We start from the raw sequence: 23,639 nt of genomic DNA on the forward strand, positions 1-23,639 counted from the left end.
CACGTAGGAAGAAGCTCACGTTTGGCTGTCCTAAGAGCAATGATATACTGTCTACTAGGGACGTAGCTATGATGAAACATTACATTTTTAAGTGGTAGAATATACGGTGCGTTGATGCACCCTGAACTCAACAGGCGTTATGCATCTCAGTAATGGATAGGCGGCAGGCCACTCCAAGTCAACAACGATTGTGCAGCATAAGGGCAATTTACAAAGCGGTATACAGCATTATGTATAAACTGCGGAATTTTACACAATGCCTGTTGGGTTCATTGCCATTCAAGCGTTTTACGTTAGAAGAACGGCACGCTAAGCTGCACCATTCTTGATGTTACATAAACGTTAATACCTCTGTTCTGCTTCATGACGATACCAGTGTAATGGATGGAGCTGGTATACATAAATATGGCTATTGCTACATTTTATACATTAGTTATGGTTCATAAGAGTTCCTATTATGCCAACGCATTGCTGAAACTGAATAAGCATCTTTTGAGTAGCCCCTTTTACACCTTATTCGTTATTACCAAACCAATAGAACGCCCAGAATCCGGCGAGGTCGTAGAATGTGACCAACACTTGATAAGTTACACCTTTCAACGCCTTAGCGACATATAAAGGGGTCATTGCAGTGGGCCATTGCTTTTCCTGGTAACCAGCAGCTAGCAGTACACTTCCCACGCTACTAGATGGCACATAAATCTTTACCTTCTGAGGTAGTCTTGCAACTTTGCACGCAACCTTCATAGAACGCAGACCTGCGTACAACATTGGCGCGATTCCCACTAGGACCACTGCACAAGCTTCCGGCTTTTCGGAACATGATTTCTCCCAAGTTGCTTCTGAACTATAAGCAGACTCGTACTGCTCGGGGTGTTTTACATCTTCCAAGAACTTCTCACAACCATCTACAGCTTTAGATAACTGTTTTGCGATAGTTTCAGGAGTTAGGCCCTTGGTCTGTATGACGTTCTTATAATCGCTATCGTAGACATCTCCAAACCACCTGTGTAGGGCTTTTGGTGCCTCAAATATGACCTCGTTGAACCTTCTCAGCACCTGTTTTGTGGGCCACAGTTCTTTAAGCGCGGGATTTTTCAGGAATTCTTTGGTAATAAGTTTAACTTCTTCGAGATTTGGCACCTTCGTGAATCCAACAGGCTTGTCTGCGAGAAATTTGTGGATTGCCGCACCCATAGCACCCAAGTTCTTTTCAGCATCATCTCCCTTCAAGGCCACCAACCAGTCTATGGCCTCCTTGAGGTTGTGAGGAGCTTCAGTCAACGAAGTGTACACCATTTTGTGATGATGAGATACAATAACTGACCAATATAGACGCGTGTAGCCTCTTATACTTATAGGCCGGTGTTTATACAGCCAAGGCTTGATGGAAGATCAGCACAACGCAAGTGCCGTTACCTTCCAATATACAAGTGCAGAATTTAATCATTCAAAGTAGGTTATACACCGACTAGGTGGACTGTGAAGGAGCGAAATCGACAATATCGGCTCATCGCAATCAGATCTACAGTTAATGTTACATGCAACACGCATGTCACTGTCGTGATCAACTTTTGGTTAACTTTTCACGTCCTGAACCTATGTATGCTGGGATAATATGACTACATGTATCAACCTTGAGATATTACGACGGGTTGTCAGTAGTGTAGAAGAGTGCGCTGTCTAATGGCCATCACTTCGGACCATGACCGGGCATCACATATCAGGTCTCCCAGTCGCACTTCTCCAAGCATCATTAAGCGAGCCATAGAACATAAATACCAAAGCATAAACTAATGTAGTAGATAAACCGAAACATCACTTACGAGGGCACTAATGGGTTGCCGGCACGTGTGACACCGCGGTCAGCATCATAGATCTCTGCCACCGCTGGATGGCACAAGTGAGATGTCAGCTGCAGCCACAATAGCAGACTAATTGATAAATGAACGCATTGACTACATTGAGATGGCAGTCTTATTATGCTGAGATTTAAAGCATACTGTGATGCTACGTGAACTTCACGGGTTTACAGGCGTAATAGCTGTCAGTGTCAATCTCTTCAGTATTCCCTTGACATTTTCGCCGTAGCCGTGTATTGCAATACGGATGGCGGTAAGAAAACGCTTGCCTCACCTTGCGAATGGCTTCCGGCTTTATTTCGGGAAGCATTCTCGATAACTACATTTACATAGATGGGACATAAACTCCCTAAGCGGTTATATACCAGCTACGCGTAAGGTACTGCAGATTTCACAGTTGACGTGTTCTACGCGGTTTCTGCCAAAGATGTTATCGTTGTCCATGACCAAGTGCCCTTGGCAGTGGTAGACTTTGCATTGGTTCCTCTCCGCACAACCGATGAGATGGCCGTCGCAGTGCTGTTCCTTATTTCGGAAAACACAAATCACAGCATTCACAGTGTACAACTACATTTACAGCTACAATTAAAACATATAGGTCTTGTATCACATTGCATTTCATCGCGGCGCGGACACCCGGCCTCAGCGCATATCGCCTAGTATACAAAATGCATTTGTGCATAACATACAGAGTCTTCACCTGATATTGCAACGCTCGAGTAACTTCAAGAACCTATGAACAATGTCTACCAGGTTTCCACGTGAAGACGGGTGTCATGGGACCCGGTCGCCAGCAGCGTCAGTCTGGATTTCAACTGAAACCGACGTGACATACAAGCCTGCGACAAAGTTGAATAACCGCCATCCTGAAACTCACCGGCGCAGAATGAAGCTCTGCTTTAATACCTTGAGCGCCTGCTACGGGTGGGCATGTGACGAGGCACACCGGGAGGGGACCGGTTAACGCGAAGTCACACCCTTGCAATGCCCGATGATAGTGTGGATGTACCCCGAAAACTGCGAAGTAAGCACAGCTGTGTTGCCTACGTTTGTCTTCCTTATACTGTTGCGATGAAAGATGCGCTGGTTATCCTTTTTGTATAACCACCAAAGACGTCTGCTCACCTCCAACTACGTTTGACAGGTATAACGTTGTGAATGATCGTCAGTCAAGGAACTTAAAATCCTTTTACCAACTATTATTGCTCGACGACTGTGGCTTCGCTTACAAATGCATCCACCATTAAAAAGATGGAAAGCGCCTGAATATACCGAAACCGGAAATAACTTTTTCATCGGTATGCTCAGGGTTGTTTAGCAGCAAACTTATACCTCTTAGATTCGAAGCATACTCACTCTAGATTCTAAGTCGAACGTTCTTTCCCCTTGTTTTATCAATTCACGTATCCCGTCATCTGTTAACAGTTCATCGTCATTTCTTGTGCTTCCTCTCGAACCCTCAAACTCTGCCATATCCCCTTCAATACCCGGTAAGTACAGACCATCCGGAGATGTTCCATCTCTTAACAGCTGTTCCAAGGTCACTTCTACTTCTTCTACTTTCTTTTTCATCTCATCCCTTCTTTCCTGTATGACCTTCCTTTCCTTCCATACTTCCACATTTTCCTTTTCGATTTTCTTTTTATCCTCTTCATACGTGGCAAACAACGCGCCATAGCAAGCGATGTTGAGCAGTGAACCTATCACGATCATGTACATGGTCGACTTCCGTAGGGCTTCGGTGTTGTTATCTTTCAGCGCCGCATCCATGTCATCAATCGCCTGTGTTGACGGGGCGTAACCATGCAACTTCTCTGACACGTACGCGAAGATCTCCACGAAACTCACGCTTACAGATATACCCGATATGCACTGGATGATGGCCGATGCGCTGGCTTGGTACCTGTCCGGAATTACTTTCCTCATAATGGGTCTATCCACGCCGCCAACTGTGACCAAGGTCGCACCAAGAACCGCAAACTCTATGTAGTGATACCACATCAGACGTCCATCCGGGGCCGGCGACACGAAGAACAGTACACAAACGATCAGTCTTACGCCCATCACAACGATACCAGCAATAAGTTCGCCATACTTTTTATGCATACCTGTAATTTTATCAATAACAATTCCTCCAGCCGCAGTCCCTGCTGCTCCGCCAATCGTAGTGACCAAAATCGCAATGCCAACCTTCATGTCGGACACACCCAAGTATTCCAGGTACGTGATCATGTACGGCAGGGTGCACATCGGGGCCTCCGCAATCAACATCGTAAATATACACAGAAAAGCGGACCAATTCGTAAAAACCGCTTTAAAAGCGCCGGATATTTGGTTGATGAATTTATCCATGGATCCATAGGGAGTGATGAGTACCCTCTCAGTATGCATTGCAAATACAATCGCGATGCCAACCGAAATCCACAGGTAGCCCAACACAATGTATGAGACGCGCCAGCCGATAAATCCCAGCAAGATGTTCTGAGCAGCCTCCGTGGTTATTGCGGCACATAACATGCGCCCAATGCAATTCAGCGCATGAATACGGGTAAACGTGCTGCTGTTACCGCTCTCATCATCATCTTCATCCGAGATGATCTTTTGCTGCACTGGGTAGATACAACCAAAGGCGGCACCGTGTAAGAAGCGCAATAAAACGATCTGCACAACCATGATCAATTTGACGCTTGCAACCTACCGACGAGAAGCGTGATGTGGCGCTTAGCAGAATCGATGCGATGCCCATGAATAACAACCCAGCAGCCATCACCAGGTTAGTCTCAAACGCGTCCGCCAGCAACCCCCAAACCAGCGAGAAGCACAACCGCGACATGATAGACACGGTCATCAGCACTGTCAGCTGACTCTTGGTGAAGCTCATAGTTGACTCGAAGATCCTCATGCACAAGTACAACACCTGCTGCTCGTAGCCTTCAGTGAACGACACCACGTGGTACAACACCTGGCCAAATGTGCCGTAGTCTGCTTTAATTCTGTCTACCTTAGTGCTTTCAGCTCCTTCAACAGGTTCTTTTCCTCCAACTTCACTGTCACCTCCTACACCCATTGCTTCCATGCTGTCTTTGCGATTCCCATGAAAACACTATATGAGTTAAAGGTCTGCGTCGCGTACTATGTGCGACGTGAGAACTACGCAGGAAATCCAGTTATTCAACTTACGCCGAATTACTGGATCAGGTATTACACACGTGGTCGTCAAATCGTAATTTATAGACATCTGAACGTGTCTACAGTGGTGTAACCGTTAGACAACAACGCGTTTCGTTGGACCAGTACAAAGCCCGAAAAGAAGGAAGGGCAAGGTGTCCCACCGACCGCAAATTGCCGGGACCAAGGGCAACCTACGGAGTCCTAATGGCAACCCGGCAGCCGAAATTACAAACCCCAACACCGGACCCGGGACTCCGCCGACTCGGTAGGAGGTTTTAACGCTACCGAACAAGGGTGTGTATCTGGGTGTGTGCCACCCTGTGCGGTCGGGAGATGTAGACACGAGGTTGGGGAACAACACATTTGCACGGATACTTAACAAACGCTTTTGACAGATGTAGAGTATTTTATAGAACACATTGATTAAGGGTTGGTTAGCCTCGGTGGTGTTATAATTCGGAATCCAGAGGGATGGTACCCATAAGTGCCGGAAATCCCAATCCCTGAAGCTGTTGCAACAACATGAGTACACAGGCACACAAGCCAAGGACGTATAGTAACATGACGACATTTAACTAACACCATATAACCGACTTTTCTAGATGTGGGTACTCTGGAGCCTTGCCATTTCATACGGGCATAACCGAACAGTGTCTGCAATGGGCAGTTGACGTATATTTGGAGTCAGTGCCGTGTTGGACTTGGCGGTACGTGGGCTCCAGCAAATTTACTCATTCAAATGAATACCTAAACATTTTCCACGGAATGGTAGTTGCGGCTGAGATACTAGTTTAATGCCATTGACAATTATAACACGCGAAAGGCGCTTTAATGGTACCAAAAAATGCAAATGCGAAGCTTCCTCGCTATTCGTCTGATTTTGTGGCAGAATTAACGCATCATGCAATGTTAGCTCAAGATTGCCTCATGAGCAGTTTCAACGCACCTATGAGTGACAACGCTCCTAAATTCATGCAATCTTATGCTATAGGCTACGTTATCAGGTGTTGTTGTAACACCCATTACTGAAATATCGCCGCCGTTGATGCCTGCTCATTTCGGTTATTACCGGTACCAATGTTTAAATATGTGTTTTGACCTCTTATTCGTTTTCTCATATTATAGTGTGCTATCTGTTCACGTTGGGATGGTGTCAGTTATCGCGTTTACCACGCCAGCGCTTCACTCTGGTGATATCGGCTGCGTGTCCCACGTCGTGATGTTAACGGACGTTATTAGAATCGCTCTTATAGACCCATGCACAAACGACTACAGCCAGTTCACCACAAGATCAAGCGAACGCCCAATACGGCTCATAAATGAGCAGTTCAGGTACTCACGGGCACCAGCATTCTCGGCCGTGGAGATAAAATAATAACGTCTGTTTTCAAATGACCAACTTCTACAACAGATGGTGTCATTATGTAGTAAAATCTTAAGAGAATACTAGACCTTGCAGTCAGGGACAGCCACGCACCCCTGCCACTGCTATGCTACCAAGCTACACCAAGCCATACCGTGCTATCAAACAACAGGAAGGCACAAAGTTGTATACGGCACGATCTTGTGAGCTACGGGTCTACACCACCTGCGTGCTATATGAACATTGTAGCATGTGATGTTGATGAGCAACCCGCCAAATTGCTTCCTGAATACAATTCAGGAAACTCTAAGAACTGTAACATGTGACGTAAACAGTGCCATGAGTGATTCGTGTATTCTTCAAACTTGCTGTCACCATATTTAAGTCGTTTGAAGGGCCTCTTGAGAATCCGTATGACATCAACTCGCTAGGGACCTGGAATTAGCATCTGTGTGTGTCCAGCTTCTTTTACAACTCCTGCAACCCATATTCAATAGAAAGCCCAGAATCCAGCGAGCCGGTAGATTGTCTCCAACACTTTGAAGTTCACATTATATTGCAATAACTTGTAAAGATAAGAACCGCTCATGTTAGCGCGGCATCCCGATCCTCTGTAACCCAGGGCATTCAATACATTTCCCAAATGCTCAAGTGCACCAGGGTGTAACCAACTCTGTGTTTCACTCAGGCTAGCCATTCGCAAAGCACGAAGGCCCACGTACAACATTGGCGCCATTCCCACCAGGACAATTGCGCAAGCTTCTGGATCTTCGACGCATGATCCAGCCCAGGTAGCTTCTGAACTATAAGTGGATTCATATTTATCTGCGTTTTTGATATTTTCCAAGAATTTCTCACAACCATCCACAACTTTTCCTAGATCCTTTGCGATGTGTTCAGGCTTCATACCTCTGGCCTGTACGATATTCTTATAATCGCTTTCGTCTACGATTCCGATAATCTTAGCGAATGCTCCGGGGTCCTTATCCATTGGCGTAATGAATCTCTCCAGCATAACGTTTGCCGGCCACTGATCCTTTAGCGCCTTATGCGTCATGAGGTCTTTTGAAAAGATCTTGGCCTTCTCGAGGGCTGGAAGCACCATCTTGCCGACCGGCTTGTCTGCAAGGAACTTGTGAAGTGCAGCACCCAAAGCAGCCAAGTTCTTTTCTGCATCATCTCCCTTCAGTGCTACTAACCAGTCAATGCCCTCCTAGACACTCCGAGGAGCCCTAGTCAACGAATCGAATTGCATTGTAAAAGTGTTCGTGGAATTATGCGACTTATATGAACGCGCGTGTCGTTTGTCTACTTACGGCGAGTTTCCAAAACAAGCCGCGAATGTAACTGGCAGAGTGAAATCCGGCTCTGGGCTAATTGAGAAGCACAAATGTTGTGTGTGCCTAATAAACACGCGTTAGCGTGATATGTTAAACGCTGTATACACACAAGGTCGGTGTAATATAACAGTACGATGACGGACCAGCCATACCATGGCAGCCGAATCCGTACCGTTGCCGTAGCATGCAGCAACCGCAACGCACGTCACTGGCGTATCAATGTTTAGCCAAAGAAGGCGGACAACTAGTCGTATAATGGCGATATTTGTGCATCGACGAATCTATGTTTAATGACTACCGCGAGTTACGTGCAGTATGGTACATTATACAACCAGCCCGGGGATTGTCACGTTGGGCATTACGCCGGCGCCACTCATGATCTCGTTCATAAGCACGCCACAAAACATTAACTAGCAACCTATTTACGCGGTAATACGGCATATGACATGTTACTACGTCTAGTGTGGCACCTCGTGCCTGCTAACGTGGATGAATCACCCGCTCGACGTGCCAATGCTATTGCCAGTAAGATAATACAAAACATAGCCCTACTAGGCCGTCAAATATCACTGTTATGACACATTGTACAACGCCTAGTGCAAACACTATGGTAGTGGTTGGCAACATGGCTGTAGAATTCCATTATAACCAAAGTATTTCCCACATGATTGCAAAGCTGTTGTCGTGACCGCATCAAAGATTGTTAACTTAAGAGCAGCTTGCGCAGCTATGTTGTCAGCATGTTAAAGCAGCGTAATAACTAAACTGAGGCAACAGTTATAGCGCTGCCGCTTCAGCAAAGCGCCATCAGACCGAAAGATGCATGCGCCATCAGTGTAGAACACCTAATATGTTCGCGATAACGTAGTTAATGATGAATGCTATTCGAATTGTTACATTGGCACTTTTGAGTGAATAACAATTCAACCTCTGCTGTTCGCATCATTTTTTGGTAACACTGATAATGATATTGTCTGGTTGTATACGCCAACAATGAGGACCAATACCCACACTATGGTTCAAAACGGCCTATTACACTGCTATTGTAAGTTAGTTGAAATGAGGATTCACATGGTGAAGTCTAACGCCGAACGTCTGAGAAGGGATACTAGAAAACCACAACTTAAACGTTTCTTAAAACCGAACAATGAGTGATTAACAGCTACACTTGACGATATTTGAATCACGTTGCCCACTTATACGCTCCGACTGTAACGGAGGGAAGCCGTTGGTTATGCGGGAAGACGTGACTCACAGAACTAATAGATAGAATTGCACAACCAGCCACTCGAAAGGCAAAAATTGATCCCATGACGAGTCAAGCTGCAAACCATTCTACTGCTGTAGAACTGTGGGAATGAAGAGTCATAATTGCCCGCATTTGTGAACCTCATGTGAGTCATTAACCTTCGGCTCATGGAAGGAGCATTGGACACACTATCACACACGGGCAGAATATAGCCGTTAAAATAACCCTTTAATACACAGGCTTATTATTGCATCAATAAATACGTTAATGCACTGAGATATGCCCATCACGCAAAGCTAGCTTATACAGCTCGCGTCCAGTACGGAAGGTTGCGATACGGAATCCAATGTTTTGCAGCTTGCTGCAACATATAATGATATAATATTAACGTATTAAATTAACGTTTGCGGGATATACGGGACGAAGCAGGGTGTACGGTGGATTCGTGCTTGCCCAATGTACCCTGCAGGGTCAGTGGAGCATTGCGATCTAAAATGTCACTGGCATTCACCTCACAATAATTCATACAAACAGCGGCGACCGGGGTGACACTGCTAGTGCAGCACTGAAGTTTCGCATCCCGACTGCCAGCACAGCTCGGCAGGCTTTTCATGGTTGCTCAGGGTTCTCAACGTAGCTGTAACTAAAGATGAAGATGCACATAGGCGCCATTTTCGGCACCTTCGTCATTGCGTACCTTTCTACCGTGCTACATGCTCAGGCTGCCACGAAGAAGGACGACAACGCATTGACATTCGAGAAATTTATGACGAAGACCCGTGGCTATCATGGAGGCATACCTGTGCCAGGGGTTGACTTCGAACTCAATATGGAGCCGCTGCCTTGGAATCACCCACGGAATCGTCCTTATTGGCGCCCCTTGTATGCTGATGAAATTGAGGACCGCCGCGCCAAGAGACGAAAGGCTGCAGCTGCTCGCAAACCATCTGCTGGCAGCAGCTCCGACAAATCTACGGCTCCAGGCGCTCCCAAACCGTCTGCTGGCAGCAGCTCCGACAAATCTAAGCCCCCAGGTGCGCCCAAACCATCTGCTGGCGGCCGCTCCAAGAAAGCAAAGACTCCAGGTGCTCCCAAACCATCTGCTGGCAGTAGTTCCGACGAAGCTAAGGCCCCCGGTGAGGCCAAACCCTCTTCTGGCGGTCGCTCCAAGAAAGTTAAGACTCCCGGTGCGCCCAAACCCTCTTCTGGCGGTCGCTCCAAGAAAGTTAAGACTCCCGGTGCGCCCAAACCGGCGAAACGGACCGCTGACGCACAAGACGCTAATTCTGGCTCGTACGAGGACGATGATGAATACTATGACGACGATGAAGAGTATTATGATGATGAGTACTATGACGACGATGATGAGTATTATGATGATGAGTACTATGACGACGACGATGAGTATTATGATGATGAGTACTATGACGACGACGATGAGTATTATGATGATGAATATTATGACGACGATGAATATTCTGGTAGTGACTACTATGATGATGATGAATATTCTGGTAGTGACTACTATGACGACGATGAGTACGAGGATTAGGACCCTGACGTTGAAAACTACAACGCAAACGTTGAACTTTATTTTGCCACTTAGCCCGAATGTAAGAAATGCAGTTGCGTCGTGGAAGGGTATTACGACGGCACCAAATCCGCTAATAAGTAGCGGCTCATCACGTAAAAGGGGGTGGATCTTTTTGTAAAATTATAAAATTATAAAGCTGACAAAATTCGCAGACGTACCTTCCTGACATTTTAAAAATGAACACTAATTTTTAACTCACGAAGTAAACGACAATTCTGGTCGTTGGACGACTTAAGACAGACTTGTAAATCTATGCCATGTGCTGAATTTCATATTCCATTCGGTTAGTGTGTTAGCAACTTGTGCTCAGCACGTCAGTATCTTAACATATTCAAGCCCTCCACCGCCCTAAGATCGCACCGTTTTCATATTTCACGTGGTTCATGCTACAGAAGCATCACACACTTAACATGCACCACAGTGCGCCATTTGTCCGAGAAGATTTCATCGGGAACTGCAGCGGCAAGAATTACGCCAGTCAAAACGACCCGGTGTAGATGGGCAGAATATCTGAAATGGCACCTTCAGGTGAGCGTATTTGGGAATGACAATAAACATAGTGATCAATGAAGTAAACTACAAGATTACATAGCGTATTCGCCACATCCAGGCCGCACAAAATGCCTAAGCAGGCGTATACAACTTCCGTATAGACTCCGATAATTCGTGTATCTTTTGATTCGTCTCCGCCACTCCACGTTCCAGCAACAGGTGCCGTCTGCGCTCATTGGCGGGAGACTTTGGGCCAACGTGGCACCGAGTCATCTCTGAGATCATGCGGTCCTTTTCCAAATGCAGCTCGGTCAACTCCTTTTCGAGGGTGTCGATTTGCTCCTGCGTTTCCTCGTCGGGCCCGTCGAACATGGTGGGGGCGAAAATGTCACGTCTGGCCGGCTGCGCCCTGTTCGGCGTTGCGTCGGCAGTTTCCTCCTCCGGCAGCTCCGCGCCAACAGCACCGCCAGACCCACTATCAGCCCGGGCACCTGCCGTACGTACACTATAGCCTTTCTGCCTCATGAGATGAGCCTGGCATTTCATTTGGAAGAGGTCGTTTTCGCACTCCTTCGTCTTTTTTTTAAGTTCCTGCAGCTGTTTCGATAATGTCGCATTTTCGCGCAGCAGGACCCTATTGTCCTCCGACAGCTGGTCACACTTGTACTGCATGCTCTCGAGCTCGCGCTTTGCCTGGGCCAACTCATGACGCTTGTCGCAGGTGGCGGTCTCCACGCGTGCGAGGTTCCTCTGCTCCTCCAAAAGCTTGCACTGTTCCTTCAGTGACGGGACGGTGCTGCTCTCGAGCGTGGATACCGTCAACTCGAGTTTATGGCGCTCTGCGCCCAGCTCTGACACCTCATTCTCCAACGCGCGCACCTTGGACTCCATTGCAGCCTTCTCTGTGGAGGCGAGCTGCATGCTCAGGTTCAGCGACTCCACCTCCAGCTGCAATGTTGTGACCTGGTCGCGTGCCTGCTTGAGCTCATTTCTTGTATATGCAAGATCGCGCTCGCTCTTCGCGTTGTTTCCGCTCACAGCTTCCATCTGCTTATACGCATTTGCAACCTCGTGATGCAGATTCTCTATTTGTTGCAGGCGTTCGTTCAATTCGCCCTCGAGCTCAAGCACCCGCTGCTTCAGTCCCAGCATTGCGCGGTCCGTAACTGCCATGGCGGAGTTGAGTCGCACTATCTCGTTGGACTTGGCGGTACATTCGTCCATGAGATTGTCGTACGACTTTTGCAGATTGTGCAGTGCATCTTGCATGAGTTTTGTGCGACGTCGGTCCTCCACATCGTCGAAGGCACGGCGTTCCCGCTCAACTCGTAATTCCGATAGTTCCGCTGCAACGGCACCTTGGGCTTCAGCCATCTCGCGGCGTGCAAGCTCGAGCTTGGCATCAAGTTGCGACGAGTACTCACGCTGCAGTCTCTCACTTTCCAGGTGCATGTGCTTTTCTGCACTCGTCACGAGGTTGTAGAACACCTGCCTCTGCGCCTCCGTCCAGCCATCGAGGTTAACATTGAGGGCCCGGAAGAATTCACTATGCGTCGCTTTAGTCACATACTGGATGTCCTTTTCGACCTTTGTAGTCTCTTCGCCGTAATCGGCGTATATATTCGGCTTAGACGGATGGGACGTTGCGCCCCTGCCTGCAACACATCAGCATGCGCCTTCTGCAACTTACGTCGACTGGGTGATGTCTGCGGCACAGTAAGCGGCGGATTGTACTCCCTGGTTGGATTTCGCGATTGCCCGAAGTGTACAACACGTTTGTTCGGCACTTTTGAGGAACGCGGCGTCACCCCTGACCCTGCGACGTGTTACACATTGGTCACATACACATACCAGATTGTACGCTTCTATACAGCGCGTCCGTGTCCTCCAGGGCAACCTTTAAGTTCCGGCAGATGCCTTCTAGCTGTGAATTCGCCATTTTCGGCAATTCACGCCACAAGATTTCTGGCGCTGTCGCGCCTACACACTGGTGACTCCGGCGTCGCTTCCACTCGGCCTAAGGGGTAACGGGGGCAATGGCAAATATGCTATATATTTAATAAAAGCAGTTGTCGCCTCTACGACGTTCGCTCCCCATCCTTGCGGAGGGTGCACTCGGCTCCGTCGTCCGTACTAGACGAAAGATCCCTGCTTTACACCCCAAAGGTACCAGTACAACAACACACCCAACTGTTCACATTGTGACGAGCAATCGCTGCACCTACCGGCTGTCCTGTGAAGCAGAACAGGAACCAAAAAAGCACGTTGCCTAGAGTCCGGTTCTTGCGGAACTGCGTAATGCTAGATTCCTCAACAGCCATTTCACGTACCACCGAAACACGCGTGATCATCAGAAGCGGTATCTGCCCCATCATGGCGCAGAAGACGTAGCCTGTCCAGCCGAGTCCGAGCGGCACTGAGATCAGGTACTCGTGCAGCGCCGCTGAGATGGTGAATACGATGACGCTGCTCATCTCCCACGGCACGCCCATCTTGAACAGGGGCTTGCTGATGTGCCGCACGATGAACTGGTGAATGGGCAGGTTCCACTTTCGCCAGTATTCGCCGAAGCACGCCGCATTCCACCAGTCCTGCAGCGAATGTGTACTTGCGAGCCGGGAACCCACATCGTAGAACCGTCGGTCTCCGAAACGCGTGATCTCGGCGAGGAAGTTGCACCAGTGGTGAAAAATCACGACGAACATCGTCAGCCAGCAGTACAATACTGGGATAGACAGCAGCAGCATCTGCGCAGGTGTATGTTGGGCGGCAGTTGTGGCGACCTACCCTGTCAAGGATGTGGTAGGCCACGGTAGAGAAGTTCGCCGACTTGAACTCCTGCATGGTGAACGTATTTGTAACGGTCACCACTATGTACTGATCGCCGATTATCCTGCAACGTATAAAAACTATGGCTCCCCCACCCACCTTGCCACTGCGAGCAGGAACAGGAACTGCACAAAGTGCTTGAGTGCCCGTGTCCATCGTATTTTGCGTATGAGCGGGTAGTAGAACTGGAAGCAAACTGTGGGCATGAGGAGGAACCGGTACAGCTCCGTTAGCTTGATGCAGCCCGGGTAGTTGGCCGCAGCCTTCGCCTCCATTCTCGTCTTGCAAATGTCCGATATTTTTTCACCGTTGCATACCGCACGCCGGTAATCGAAACACACATGGTGAAACGAGTATATCTTGAGACCCCATACAACCGAAGTAGCGAGCATCAGCGCCGACCACGCCGGCTGCGTCTTCAAGACGACCACCGTGAGGTAGGGGTAGTAAAATACGATGCCGAGGTTGACCATTTGGAGGAACACCACGGGAACAGTGAGCGGCTTCCTTGAGAGCGGCGCAATGAACCGCTCGATGGCCCACGCGAAGACTATCGTGATGTGCACCTGCGCGGCGTCACGCCGTGAGCTGCCTCACCTACCTTGATGCAGCAGCGCGTCAGGGGCCAGTCATTCAATTTAAAGTTGTACAACGTCGGTATATCCAGGAGCAACCCGTACTTTCGGAAGTTTCCGATAACCGCTCTAAAGTTGATGACGACCAGGATCACAAAGGCGAGGTTCATGAAACCTTGTAGGTCCAGGTGTTGCATGTGGCCTGACAGCAAGCTCGGGCGAAATTCGGTATGCAGCGTCTCGTGCAGCGGCCTGTGTCATTTTTAGTTGCGATGTATGCTGCGAAAGCTAAATTTACCTTCCGCTGTGGTGACTCCGGTCGTCATAGCTTGAGTGCCCGTTTAAGTACCAGTATCCGAAATTGCGATTGGGAGCGCTATTGGCGCGCCTTCGCGCGCTTCCTTCGCCATTTGCTGACCGCAGAGGCCTTGCAACTCGTACGTACTCCTCTGCCACATCTTCGTCTGGTGTCCCACTCGACGCGTATGGATCGAATTCATCGTGCATCGCACCTAGCTCGGCGTCACTGACTGTTCCCCCCGTCCTGCCGAAGATGATGCTCGTGGAGCGCTTGACGTGCGTTTTGCGCCGGTGCGGATACGCGACTGCTCCACCGATACCGTGCCTCATCTTCGTCGCGCCTACCGAACATCAGTCTCCAAGGCTGCAACGCCCCGGCCGAGATGCCCGGTGGCGCCGCGTCCGCCGCTTCACATGCTCTTCTGTGGTACACCCGATGTTTCGAAGAGCAATTGTCCCCTTATACCCCTTGTCACGTGATGTCTTATCTTCCGGAGCAGTTGAGCACCCCCTCGAGGCGTCGCGCGACCCTCGCGACACGTTGCGCTGGCAAAGCCGCTACTTCCCTGTATTTAGCAATGCGATATTCTCCCGGCTCAACGGAGAGAGCGTCGATATTCGGTCTCGCGTGTTCTGTGCACCGCTATCGAGGTAGGAAGGCGCGACTGCCTTCCAGAACTCGTCGTTGATGTTATCGCAATGCAGCACTCCGATTCGAAATGCCGAGCATATAGCTTCCAATTTGTGCGATATTGCCAACAACTCCTCCTCTGCGATTATGGGAGCGATAACGTCGTCTGCTTCTCCAGCTTTTGGTGGTGCCGGCATCTCGGTGCTGTGGGAGATCTCAGATCCTTCCACATTATTCAGCGATTCATCACGCTGCGCGTCATTACGCGGTGTATCGTCTTTCGTTTCCGGATCGGCCAATCGTACGAGCGTTGTTCCCTTCCTGCCGCCCGTGATTCCATCGCGCTGCAGACCAACCTGAATATGCGCGGCAGGTTGTTGTAGTTGATGCCCCGCGACTTGAATATGTACTCGTTCTTCTCCCCCTTCTGGGTATGCTGCGCGCCTTTAGTGACCCTGGAACGGGCGTTACCTTCAGCCACTTGTATGCCTCGTCCGGGCTCTTGCCGTCGCCCACTAGACACCAGAAGCAAATGTTGTACTGGTTGTTGATGTGACCTGAAAGTTACCTATAGTCGCCACCAGAATGCAACTAACAATCAGCGTGCCGCCAGGAGAAGTAGTCGACCACATGCTCGAAACGTGGATATAGCACGATGCGTCCGTCGAATGTGGGCAGCGTTTTCAGCGGCCGGTTGGGGTAGAAGGCACTCCAGTGGAAGCAATACGCGGCGGAGAACGCCGATACAACGCTGGATAGTATCTTCCTGAGCGGATGCAAACAGCGACGTCGTAACCTACTGGAACCGTCGGTTGTAGAGCCTGGTGTTCCTCCGCAGCAGGAAGCTAGGCACATTTATAACAAACTGACAAATACACACCTGTACTCGTCCGAATGCCCATACGCGAGGACGATATCGTCAAATTGCGCCATCACATGGGCGGCCGCCGCGTTTATAACGCCGAGAGCCAGGGGCTCATTTGGCTTTCTGAAGTCGTGCACTTTCGAGAATCCTGTGAATCCACGCCCATCCACGCGAATTAATGGCCAGCAGTCCGGCATCAGGGTCGTTTCCTGCTCGAACTGCCTAACGTACGCGAAGCGAGTGTTCGCCATTCTGCACTGCACTAACACATCACCCGCCAACGCAATATAAAATATGTCGACTACGTTACATTGTCAACTTCCGCGTGACAACACCATTGCCGTTGTGAGTGCGGCGAAGTGTGCCACGGGAAGTCTAGGTTCTGCCCGTCGTCCTGCACGCAAATGTGCAGCACTTTTGTGCTCAATTGTGGAACAGAATGCGATTCTCTACGTTCTTGCGCAGGCTTCTCCTCATGAGAGGCTCCATGAAGGGTTTCATGTGTTCCGCTTCGCCAAGCAGGCGCGATAGCAAATCGGACCACTTGAAAGCACTGCCACCCTGCTGGAAGACCTCCTGCAAGACCATTGCGTCGAACAGCAGCGGGTGGTTCGTGACGAACGCGATGTGAGCTATCATCTCGATGGTGCTGCTTTCCAGCCCCGGGAGGAGGAGGCGCCGGTCGTGCCCCGGGTACAGCTCCGTGCCCCTCAACGGCGAATTGCTGTATATATCAACGTGAAACACGCTGCACAGCTCCTCGAGCAGCCCTGCTACTTGCGAGACGAAAGTAGTGAGCGACTGCAACGCAGCGTGCTTCGAGGCCGCGGCCCGCCATAGACAGCGTGCGTCCCAAACGTCCGTGTTGTCCAAGTTCTTCAGACCGTAGGACGCGCTTTGCAGGAACATGTGGTCCATGAGCGACGCGTAAAGTCCAGGGTACTCGAGATCACGGATGGCGCGCAGCAGTTCATGCTTCGAGTGCAGCAGCATGCCATCCCTCTCCGACGCTGTTCGCAGCACCGCCAGCAGCCCCTTTGCGCGCCTGAAAAGCGACGTATGCGCCGAAGACGCGGCTTCAATGTTGTGGCTAGCGACGACAAAGTCGATTTGGGACGTGAAGAGTGGCGGATCAACACACTTGTCAACTTTCATGGCGGGTTTGCCCGCCGACTCGTAGTCGGCCACGCCATCTGTTGCAGATGTAACACATTAGCGCACAACCTACGAAGCTCTGGAGCAGCCTCCAATTTGTGTTTTTTCGGCGTCGGCGGCGTGTAGGTAGCCTTAGGGGCTGCGATGGCATCGTAACGCGTCTTATTCAATGACCAACCTTGCTGGCATTTGCGATTTCCTAGCGGGACCGTGGAATTCAGACACCTGTTAACGGTCTTGAAAAATAGCTGTGAGCATATGTAACCTTTGCGGCGGTTGCAGCCTTACCTGGTAGCACAGCGCCAGGGCGCTCTCTCCTCTGCTGTCGGTGAGCAGCGGGTCCGCTCCCCGCCTAATGGCGTCGATTGCAGCCATGAAGTCATTCTTAAGGAGGTGGTAATGCACGGGCCAGAGGTGTTTATGTGCGTCGTCGACACCATACACGAGGTACTCTCGCACAGCTGCCATCTTTGTGGGCCATCATCAACTGTTTAGGACACTACAATAACAGCTGAAACGTGATGTACACTGCCGGTACCGCTTCCACGGCTGCGATGCACCGGGCGGCACAACGGTAACCGCGTACCGCGCGGGCTACAACGACATCGTCGCCGGTTGGGCTTCCGACCTGGTACACGGCCGTCAGACGTTTACACATGGCCGGCGTTACATATTACCACATTGTATGTGGATGTGTAGCCGTTGTCGCGTCAGTGACGCTATCCCTTGTCTTGGCCGCCGACGTCGCCGTTGAGTCGACGCCTGCAGGTGAGGATGCGGCTGCGCGAGTATGACATTGCGCAGTGTCAACTACGAGTCACACATACCTGGAAAGGCTGGTTAAAAGGGTCAGCGGCAGCTTCGCCAGCTGCTTCGAGGTCGGTAACGCCATTTGTCTTGGTGAGCATGCGCCAATTTTAGTTTCAAAATACTTCAGGGAAGCAAGTGATTACCACTCGGGCACCTGAACGAGGCCTGGTGGCGTTCTGGACGTTTGACAAGCTCTACCCGATCGACGAGAGTGGCTATGGCAACCATATCGTCGACCACGTCACTGCGGGTCCGCCGTCAACAGGTTGGGAAGCGTTGCATCGAATCACAGTTTGCGCAGGACACGGCAGCAGCGCGACGTTCGATGAAGGTAATGAATATGTAATATTATACATAGCCTGCAGACACAGGCTGTCGTGTAGTGGCCAGCCCTTCACTCGAAGTAGCGGAGTTCACTCTCAACCTGCGGCTGTACCTGCTAGACAGCAACTCGCTTGGATTCCGCAACGTAGTATCGCGAAGAAGCTATTCGGCTCAATCGCCGACTGTGATGCTGTACCCGCTGAGCAACAAGCTGTCCGTACGGGTCTCTACTGAAAACTCGGCAAATGAGGGCCTCACGTCCAACGCCGCTATACCGATGAGGCGCTGGACGCAGTTAACGGTGGTTGCGAAGGGCAAGACGCTGAAGCTGTATGTGAACGGCATGCTCGACTCCGCAATCGTGGGTTTATTGACTCTGGAAAGTAACTGGCGCAGGCTCTGCGAGGCGAACTGGTGCCCGGTTCAGGTGACCTGTATTTAGGTCGGAAATTCGACACCCCCGGTTTCAATGTTGGTTGCAATGTATAGTCTTTAAAGGCTTGCAGGGGTACTTGGACGACGTGAAGCTGTACAACTACGCGCTTGGCCCAGGGCTAGTGGCGGCATTCGCCAATCCAAGCCTCACCGGTTTTGGTGCGCCGTTCCGGGTGCAGCTCGCTTCCACCCGGTGCACCCTCCAGGAGGCCAATGCAAACGGGTTTTGCGCCCCCGGTTGCCGCCTTTGCACTCTGGACCAGCTTTATCGCAGTGCTGCGCACGTTGCGCGCATCAACGGCTGGCTGCACGACAGCAACCGAATCTGGCACAAAGGCATCCCCCATGCTTCGCCAAATGACACGCGGGCAGCGGTATGCTGCTGCTAGATGCTAATGTACTAGACTACAATCATACTATGTTAAACGTGGCCGATTGGGCCGGCGCTCCGCGCATCAGCGCGGTGGTGTTCGGACGGTCGCAAAGCGCACGCGCCAGGTGCAGAGTGCGCTCCATGGACGCCGGCTCATCTTTCCTGAAACACCGTGACTGGAGGCGCACGGACTCGCTCTGCATCAGCCGCACCGCATGGTCCCACTTAAGCATGCGCAGCCTGCTGAGCCCCGTCCTCGCCGTGTCCTCCTGCAAGCTGTCGACGGAGTCGGGGTAGTAGCTGAACCGGAGCTCCAGTTTATAGGATACGGTGAGGAAGCTGGAGATGAACGTCGGTGTCGTGTGCATGGGGACGAAGAGTGTGACGCTGGACTGCGTCTTCCCCAGGGTGTACAGCGACCGCTGCAGGACGCTGAGCTCGGACGTGACTTGCTCCTGTGTGCCCGCAATGTCCAACCGAACCAGGTTGACATCCACCTGGAGGCACCTGAACGCGTCGGGGAATTCGAAATGGAGCGTGAACCAAGAGTTGGTTGGCAGGGTGAACTCCTGCGCCCCCCTCAACTGCCCAAATCCCTGCAGGTTACAAGTGCACAGCCTCCTCCCCTCGAGTGAAAAGTTCATCACTTTATTCGAACCTGTTGACACAAATGTCGCCATTGAACCACCACCTTACCGTCCACTGCCTGCTCGTACTGCATTTCCAAAGAGTCGCCTGCCGCATGGCGCAGGTTGTCCATAGTGGTGCCCTGTAACTGTGCGATGCGCTCCTCCACAACCTTATAGAATTTTCTGAGCGCCTCATGGCGGCCGCCTCCGGCAGGCCCCTGGTCGCCCGATGGCTGCATGACTTGCAGCATGCTGCCGAACCAGGGGCGGTACTTCTCCAGCTCCTTTCCGGTGGCGTCGTTCAACACAAGCTCCGTGAACTGCTCCACAAACCGGTTATACCTGCGCAGCACGTACGATTCCTCGGGTTCATGCAAAAAGCCCGATCCGTTCATGGTGTCCCAGACGTGCCAAAAGGCGTTGAGGTCCCTCGACAGCAAAGAAGCGTCGGTTGACCGGTCCGCCGTTATTTCCACGGCTGGCGACTCCGCCTCTAGACGAACGAGCGTCGAGTCATAGTCGAAGAACATGTTTTCGCGCCCATAGTCTCCGCTGGTGATGTCCCGGCACACCCGGGGCAGGACCGCCTCGTCCACCCGTCCACCATCGAGCCTGTATCCCCCTTTTTTTGGCAGGAACGGGTATAACGCATCGTCAAGAGTCGGCACGCCTACAAAGTCTGGGTTCACCTTTACTGCACTTACCGGGGTAAATCGACCCCTGCACGCGGAACTCAAGCCGGCGGCGGAGCGTTTCTCGCTGCAGAGACAGGCGGTTTGAGCTGTGCTGGACTGTCACATCGACGAAGTAGTTGCACGATACGTTTTCGCCGTCGACGGTTGGCGGCACGAAGGGTGGTATCGTGCAGGTATACCTGTCTGCGCCGCTGTCAGTGGGATGTGGCGTGGACCTACAGTACGATTCGGGCGACGTCCGTTTGATTTCCGTGCATGTGTGGAACAGCACGGCGTCGGAGGCGCAGATCAGGTGAGCCCCCTCATTAGGCTTCAACCTTCTGCGAGCTTCCTTGAGAAAACCGAAGTGCAGGCTGTTCTGGATCTTCGACGGCGCCAGCAACCGGCTGCCAAAGGAGACCAGTCCGTACACATTCAACGATATGAAGTCGACTGAGACGGGCGTGTCGTCGTCTGACCACTGCGATTCGACTGGAGCCACTCTCACGAAGCAGCAGAAGGGGCCGCCGCTCACGTGGTAGCTGTCGGCCACGGCGACCTGAATTGCGACTCTCCCATCGCCTATCCTCGCCGCCGCCATCAAACTAGACAATGTGTCTACCGGAAGCTGATTTTGAGGGCGAGTCTGTGCGGCCCGGGTACGCGAAGATGTGTAACCGCATCAATCCCCTGTCACTGTGACACCCAGATTGGGAGCACATCAACGAGAAATTACAATGTGTACTTTGTTCAGGCTTTGAATGCGGGGAATAGTGTCCGGAAGGTTGCGCTGTTGGCGGCAGCTTTGCTTAGCGGCCCGTAGTATTCCACAGTGCCTTCATTGAGCACGGCTACCTTTTGGGCGTTGCTTAGAGTCGCTGCGTGGTGGGTGATGAGGATGACCGTTTGCCGTTTGTCGCTGCTGAATGCGTTTGACCTTTAGCGTATCTGCGACCTACCGGTTGATGATGCGTCGCACGAGGTCCTCCGACGAGCCGTCCAGCGCAGACATGGCCTCGTCCAATATGAGGCACGGAGTGTCCCTGAGCAGCGCCCGCGCGAGGCCTATGCGCTGCTTCTGCCCCGTAGACAGCAGCGCCCCGCGCTGACCTACTGTGGCGCGGTACCCCTCCGGCAAGGACTCGATGAACTCGTGTATCTCGCAGTAGCGGGTTGCAGCCCGAATCTCCTCGTCCGACACTTCCTCGTTACCGTAGCGCAGGTTGTTCTCAATAGACATGGAGAACAGCAGGGGATCCTGCGTCACGACAGTGAACACCTTGCTGCGCAGCCAGCGGGAGTTGAGCGTCTGCACATCGACGCCATCCAGCAGCACACGGCCGCCGGTGGGCTTGTAGAGCGTGGTCAGCAGGTTGGCCGTTGTGCTTTTCCCCATGCCGTTGGCCCCAACGATGGCCACCACCTCGCCCGCTTCGATCTTGAGGCTCATATCCCGCAGTACCGCCGCTTCAGAGCGCGTGTCGTACGAGAACGAGACGTTGTCGAACTCTAGCTCGCCGCGCACGTCGTCCAGGATGTCGCCGTCATCTTCCTGATCTTCCAGGTCGTGAATTTCGTATATCCTCTGGAGGGACACTGCCGCCTTCGACACGTCTGACGTGATCTGTATAGCTGTTATTGGCCGTGCATGCATAAAACTTGCCTTCGACAGGCCGGACACGCCTAGCCCAAATAGCGCACCGTATAGGATGAACGACGCCATATTTCCGACGGAAATGTCACCCGCTTTCATCCTGTATGAGCCGCAGTAGAGCATTATCAGCGTGGACAAGTTGAACCCCGCCAGAATGGAGCCCATCAAAACCCCCTCCGCGTTGCAGACGCGCATAGAAACGGGGTCGCACTGGTCCAGAGAGTATGAGAAACTTTGGATTTCGTCGGTCTCTTTACCGAAGTTCATGACGCTCTCGATGCCGCTGATGACCTCCTCCGCCTTCCCGATGGCGTTGTCCAGCTGCTGCTTCCGCTGGCGCTGGCAGCGCTTGATGATCGAGGAGTAGCCGATGATGAAAAGCCCAAAGAGCGGAATGCAGGTCATGGTGACTCCCGTGAGACAGGGGGAGATGCTGATCAGGTTGATGGTGCCTCCGATCACCGAGTTGCAGCACCTCAGGAAGGTGAACGCATTCTCGACCATGGATTTCGGCCCCTCCTCACAGTCGTTGAGCAGTTTGGCGATGAGCAGCCCCGACGCGCGGGTGTGGAAGAACGGCGCTCTCTGCATCAGCATCTTTTTGTACATCTTCTTGCGTGAGCGCTTCTGTATCAGGTAGATGGCGTAATTCATGCTGGATACGCGAACCCACGAGGCCAGGCTGCCGACTACGTACAAGGGCAGTGCGGAGCAGAACAGCTTCTTGAACATGGCGTAGGGGCAGTTTATGCTGATGACCTCGTCGCCATCAAGCGCTGGCGCCCTGTTGTGGCACCCGGGCAACCACGATATCGGGCCGAATACGCGTCCGGTGCTCCCCGAGTCGATGATGTTGCCGATGATCTTGGGGTAGACCATGTTTGTTGCTGCGTTTATCACCATAGCGCATCCTCCCAACGCCAGATTAATCTGCTCCTCCGGCTCCAGCTCGCTAAAAAACCTCCGCAGGGTATCGCAAACGGAAACGTCGGCGGCAGCCTCCACCTCCTCCGATGTCGGCGACATCGGTTTCGAAGGCCTTGCACCCATCGTGATGTTTGGTCCGTTCACCTAAAAATGAAAGACAAATGCCTTCTAACACATTGAAATTGCAAGTGAAGGCGTAAATGGCACAATGGAATCTTCAGTAAAACATAATACTCAACAGCAGCAGTCCTTTGGGCATAGGCAGAGTTCAGATTGCACAGAATCCGACGTGATCCCAATCAGAAGAACGTGCAGCTGTGTATAAAGCACGTCTAGGATGTGCAACAGGCTCCGAGCGCTTAACACATGAATGTAGACGAGTCTAAA

At 51.4% G+C, this 23,639-nt stretch overlaps 11 protein-coding genes across 11 annotated transcripts; 2 read left to right on the plus strand and 9 right to left on the minus strand.

Moving 5' to 3' along the window:
- Nucleotides 1–513: 513 nt before the first annotated feature.
- Nucleotides 514–1,299, minus strand: BBBOND_0209960 (hypothetical protein; the record flags this gene model as incomplete). Its single annotated transcript, XM_012912575.1, has 1 exon — nucleotides 514–1,299. The coding sequence occupies one exon, from the start codon at nucleotides 1,297–1,299 to the stop codon at nucleotides 514–516; it is 786 nt and encodes a 261-aa protein (XP_012768029.1).
- Nucleotides 1,300–3,197: 1,898 nt separating this feature from the next.
- On the minus strand, nucleotides 3,198–4,938 carry BBBOND_0209970 (hypothetical protein; the record flags this gene model as incomplete). Its single annotated transcript, XM_012912576.1, has 2 exons — nucleotides 3,198–4,466; nucleotides 4,561–4,938. 2 exons carry the CDS (start codon nucleotides 4,936–4,938, stop codon nucleotides 3,198–3,200), a joined length of 1,647 nt encoding a protein of 548 aa, XP_012768030.1.
- Nucleotides 4,939–6,886: 1,948 nt separating this feature from the next.
- Nucleotides 6,887–7,891, minus strand: BBBOND_0209980 (hypothetical protein; the record flags this gene model as incomplete). The annotated part of the gene is made up of 2 exons (XM_012912577.1): nucleotides 6,887–7,609; nucleotides 7,880–7,891. The coding sequence occupies 2 exons, from the start codon at nucleotides 7,889–7,891 to the stop codon at nucleotides 6,887–6,889; spliced, it is 735 nt and encodes a 244-aa protein (XP_012768031.1).
- Nucleotides 7,892–9,634: 1,743 nt separating this feature from the next.
- Nucleotides 9,635–10,537, plus strand: BBBOND_0209990 (hypothetical protein; the record flags this gene model as incomplete). The annotated part of the gene is made up of 1 exon (XM_012912578.1): nucleotides 9,635–10,537. One exon carries the CDS (start codon nucleotides 9,635–9,637, stop codon nucleotides 10,535–10,537), a length of 903 nt encoding a protein of 300 aa, XP_012768032.1.
- A 666-nt stretch (nucleotides 10,538–11,203) lies between these two features.
- On the minus strand, nucleotides 11,204–13,010 carry BBBOND_0210000 (hypothetical protein, conserved; the record flags this gene model as incomplete). Its single annotated transcript, XM_012912579.1, has 3 exons — nucleotides 11,204–12,726; nucleotides 12,762–12,887; nucleotides 12,923–13,010. 3 exons carry the CDS (start codon nucleotides 13,008–13,010, stop codon nucleotides 11,204–11,206), a joined length of 1,737 nt encoding a protein of 578 aa, XP_012768033.1.
- A 194-nt stretch (nucleotides 13,011–13,204) lies between these two features.
- BBBOND_0210010 (diacylglycerol acyltransferase, putative) lies at nucleotides 13,205–15,105 on the minus strand (the record flags this gene model as incomplete). The annotated part of the gene is made up of 7 exons (XM_012912580.1): nucleotides 13,205–13,261; nucleotides 13,297–13,662; nucleotides 13,699–13,818; nucleotides 13,859–13,964; nucleotides 14,000–14,466; nucleotides 14,502–14,727; nucleotides 14,774–15,105. 7 exons carry the CDS (start codon nucleotides 15,103–15,105, stop codon nucleotides 13,205–13,207), a joined length of 1,674 nt encoding a protein of 557 aa, XP_012768034.1.
- Nucleotides 15,106–15,333: 228 nt separating this feature from the next.
- Nucleotides 15,334–16,522, minus strand: BBBOND_0210020 (tRNA-His guanylyltransferase, putative; the record flags this gene model as incomplete). The annotated part of the gene is made up of 5 exons (XM_012912581.1): nucleotides 15,334–15,727; nucleotides 15,763–15,842; nucleotides 15,878–15,963; nucleotides 16,003–16,172; nucleotides 16,287–16,522. The coding sequence occupies 5 exons, from the start codon at nucleotides 16,520–16,522 to the stop codon at nucleotides 15,334–15,336; spliced, it is 966 nt and encodes a 321-aa protein (XP_012768035.1).
- A 172-nt stretch (nucleotides 16,523–16,694) lies between these two features.
- BBBOND_0210030 (hypothetical protein, conserved) lies at nucleotides 16,695–17,894 on the minus strand (the record flags this gene model as incomplete). The annotated part of the gene is made up of 3 exons (XM_012912582.1): nucleotides 16,695–17,464; nucleotides 17,500–17,674; nucleotides 17,715–17,894. The coding sequence occupies 3 exons, from the start codon at nucleotides 17,892–17,894 to the stop codon at nucleotides 16,695–16,697; spliced, it is 1,125 nt and encodes a 374-aa protein (XP_012768036.1).
- A 188-nt stretch (nucleotides 17,895–18,082) lies between these two features.
- On the plus strand, nucleotides 18,083–19,544 carry BBBOND_0210040 (hypothetical protein, conserved; the record flags this gene model as incomplete). The annotated part of the gene is made up of 8 exons (XM_012912583.1): nucleotides 18,083–18,194; nucleotides 18,231–18,326; nucleotides 18,364–18,501; nucleotides 18,538–18,567; nucleotides 18,602–18,921; nucleotides 18,957–19,031; nucleotides 19,067–19,279; nucleotides 19,455–19,544. 8 exons carry the CDS (start codon nucleotides 18,083–18,085, stop codon nucleotides 19,542–19,544), a joined length of 1,074 nt encoding a protein of 357 aa, XP_012768037.1.
- Nucleotides 19,545–20,011: 467 nt separating this feature from the next.
- On the minus strand, nucleotides 20,012–21,272 carry BBBOND_0210050 (hypothetical protein, conserved; the record flags this gene model as incomplete). Its single annotated transcript, XM_012912584.1, has 2 exons — nucleotides 20,012–20,667; nucleotides 20,702–21,272. 2 exons carry the CDS (start codon nucleotides 21,270–21,272, stop codon nucleotides 20,012–20,014), a joined length of 1,227 nt encoding a protein of 408 aa, XP_012768038.1.
- Nucleotides 21,273–21,421: 149 nt separating this feature from the next.
- On the minus strand, nucleotides 21,422–23,375 carry BBBOND_0210060 (ABC transporter, putative; the record flags this gene model as incomplete). Its single annotated transcript, XM_012912585.1, has 2 exons — nucleotides 21,422–21,593; nucleotides 21,631–23,375. The coding sequence occupies 2 exons, from the start codon at nucleotides 23,373–23,375 to the stop codon at nucleotides 21,422–21,424; spliced, it is 1,917 nt and encodes a 638-aa protein (XP_012768039.1).
- Nucleotides 23,376–23,639: the final 264 nt, after the last annotated feature.

This window comes from Babesia bigemina (assembly GCF_000981445.1).
Source record: "Babesia bigemina genome assembly Bbig001, chromosome : II".
In the NCBI taxonomy this organism is placed as follows: Eukaryota; Apicomplexa; class Aconoidasida; order Piroplasmida; family Babesiidae; genus Babesia; species Babesia bigemina.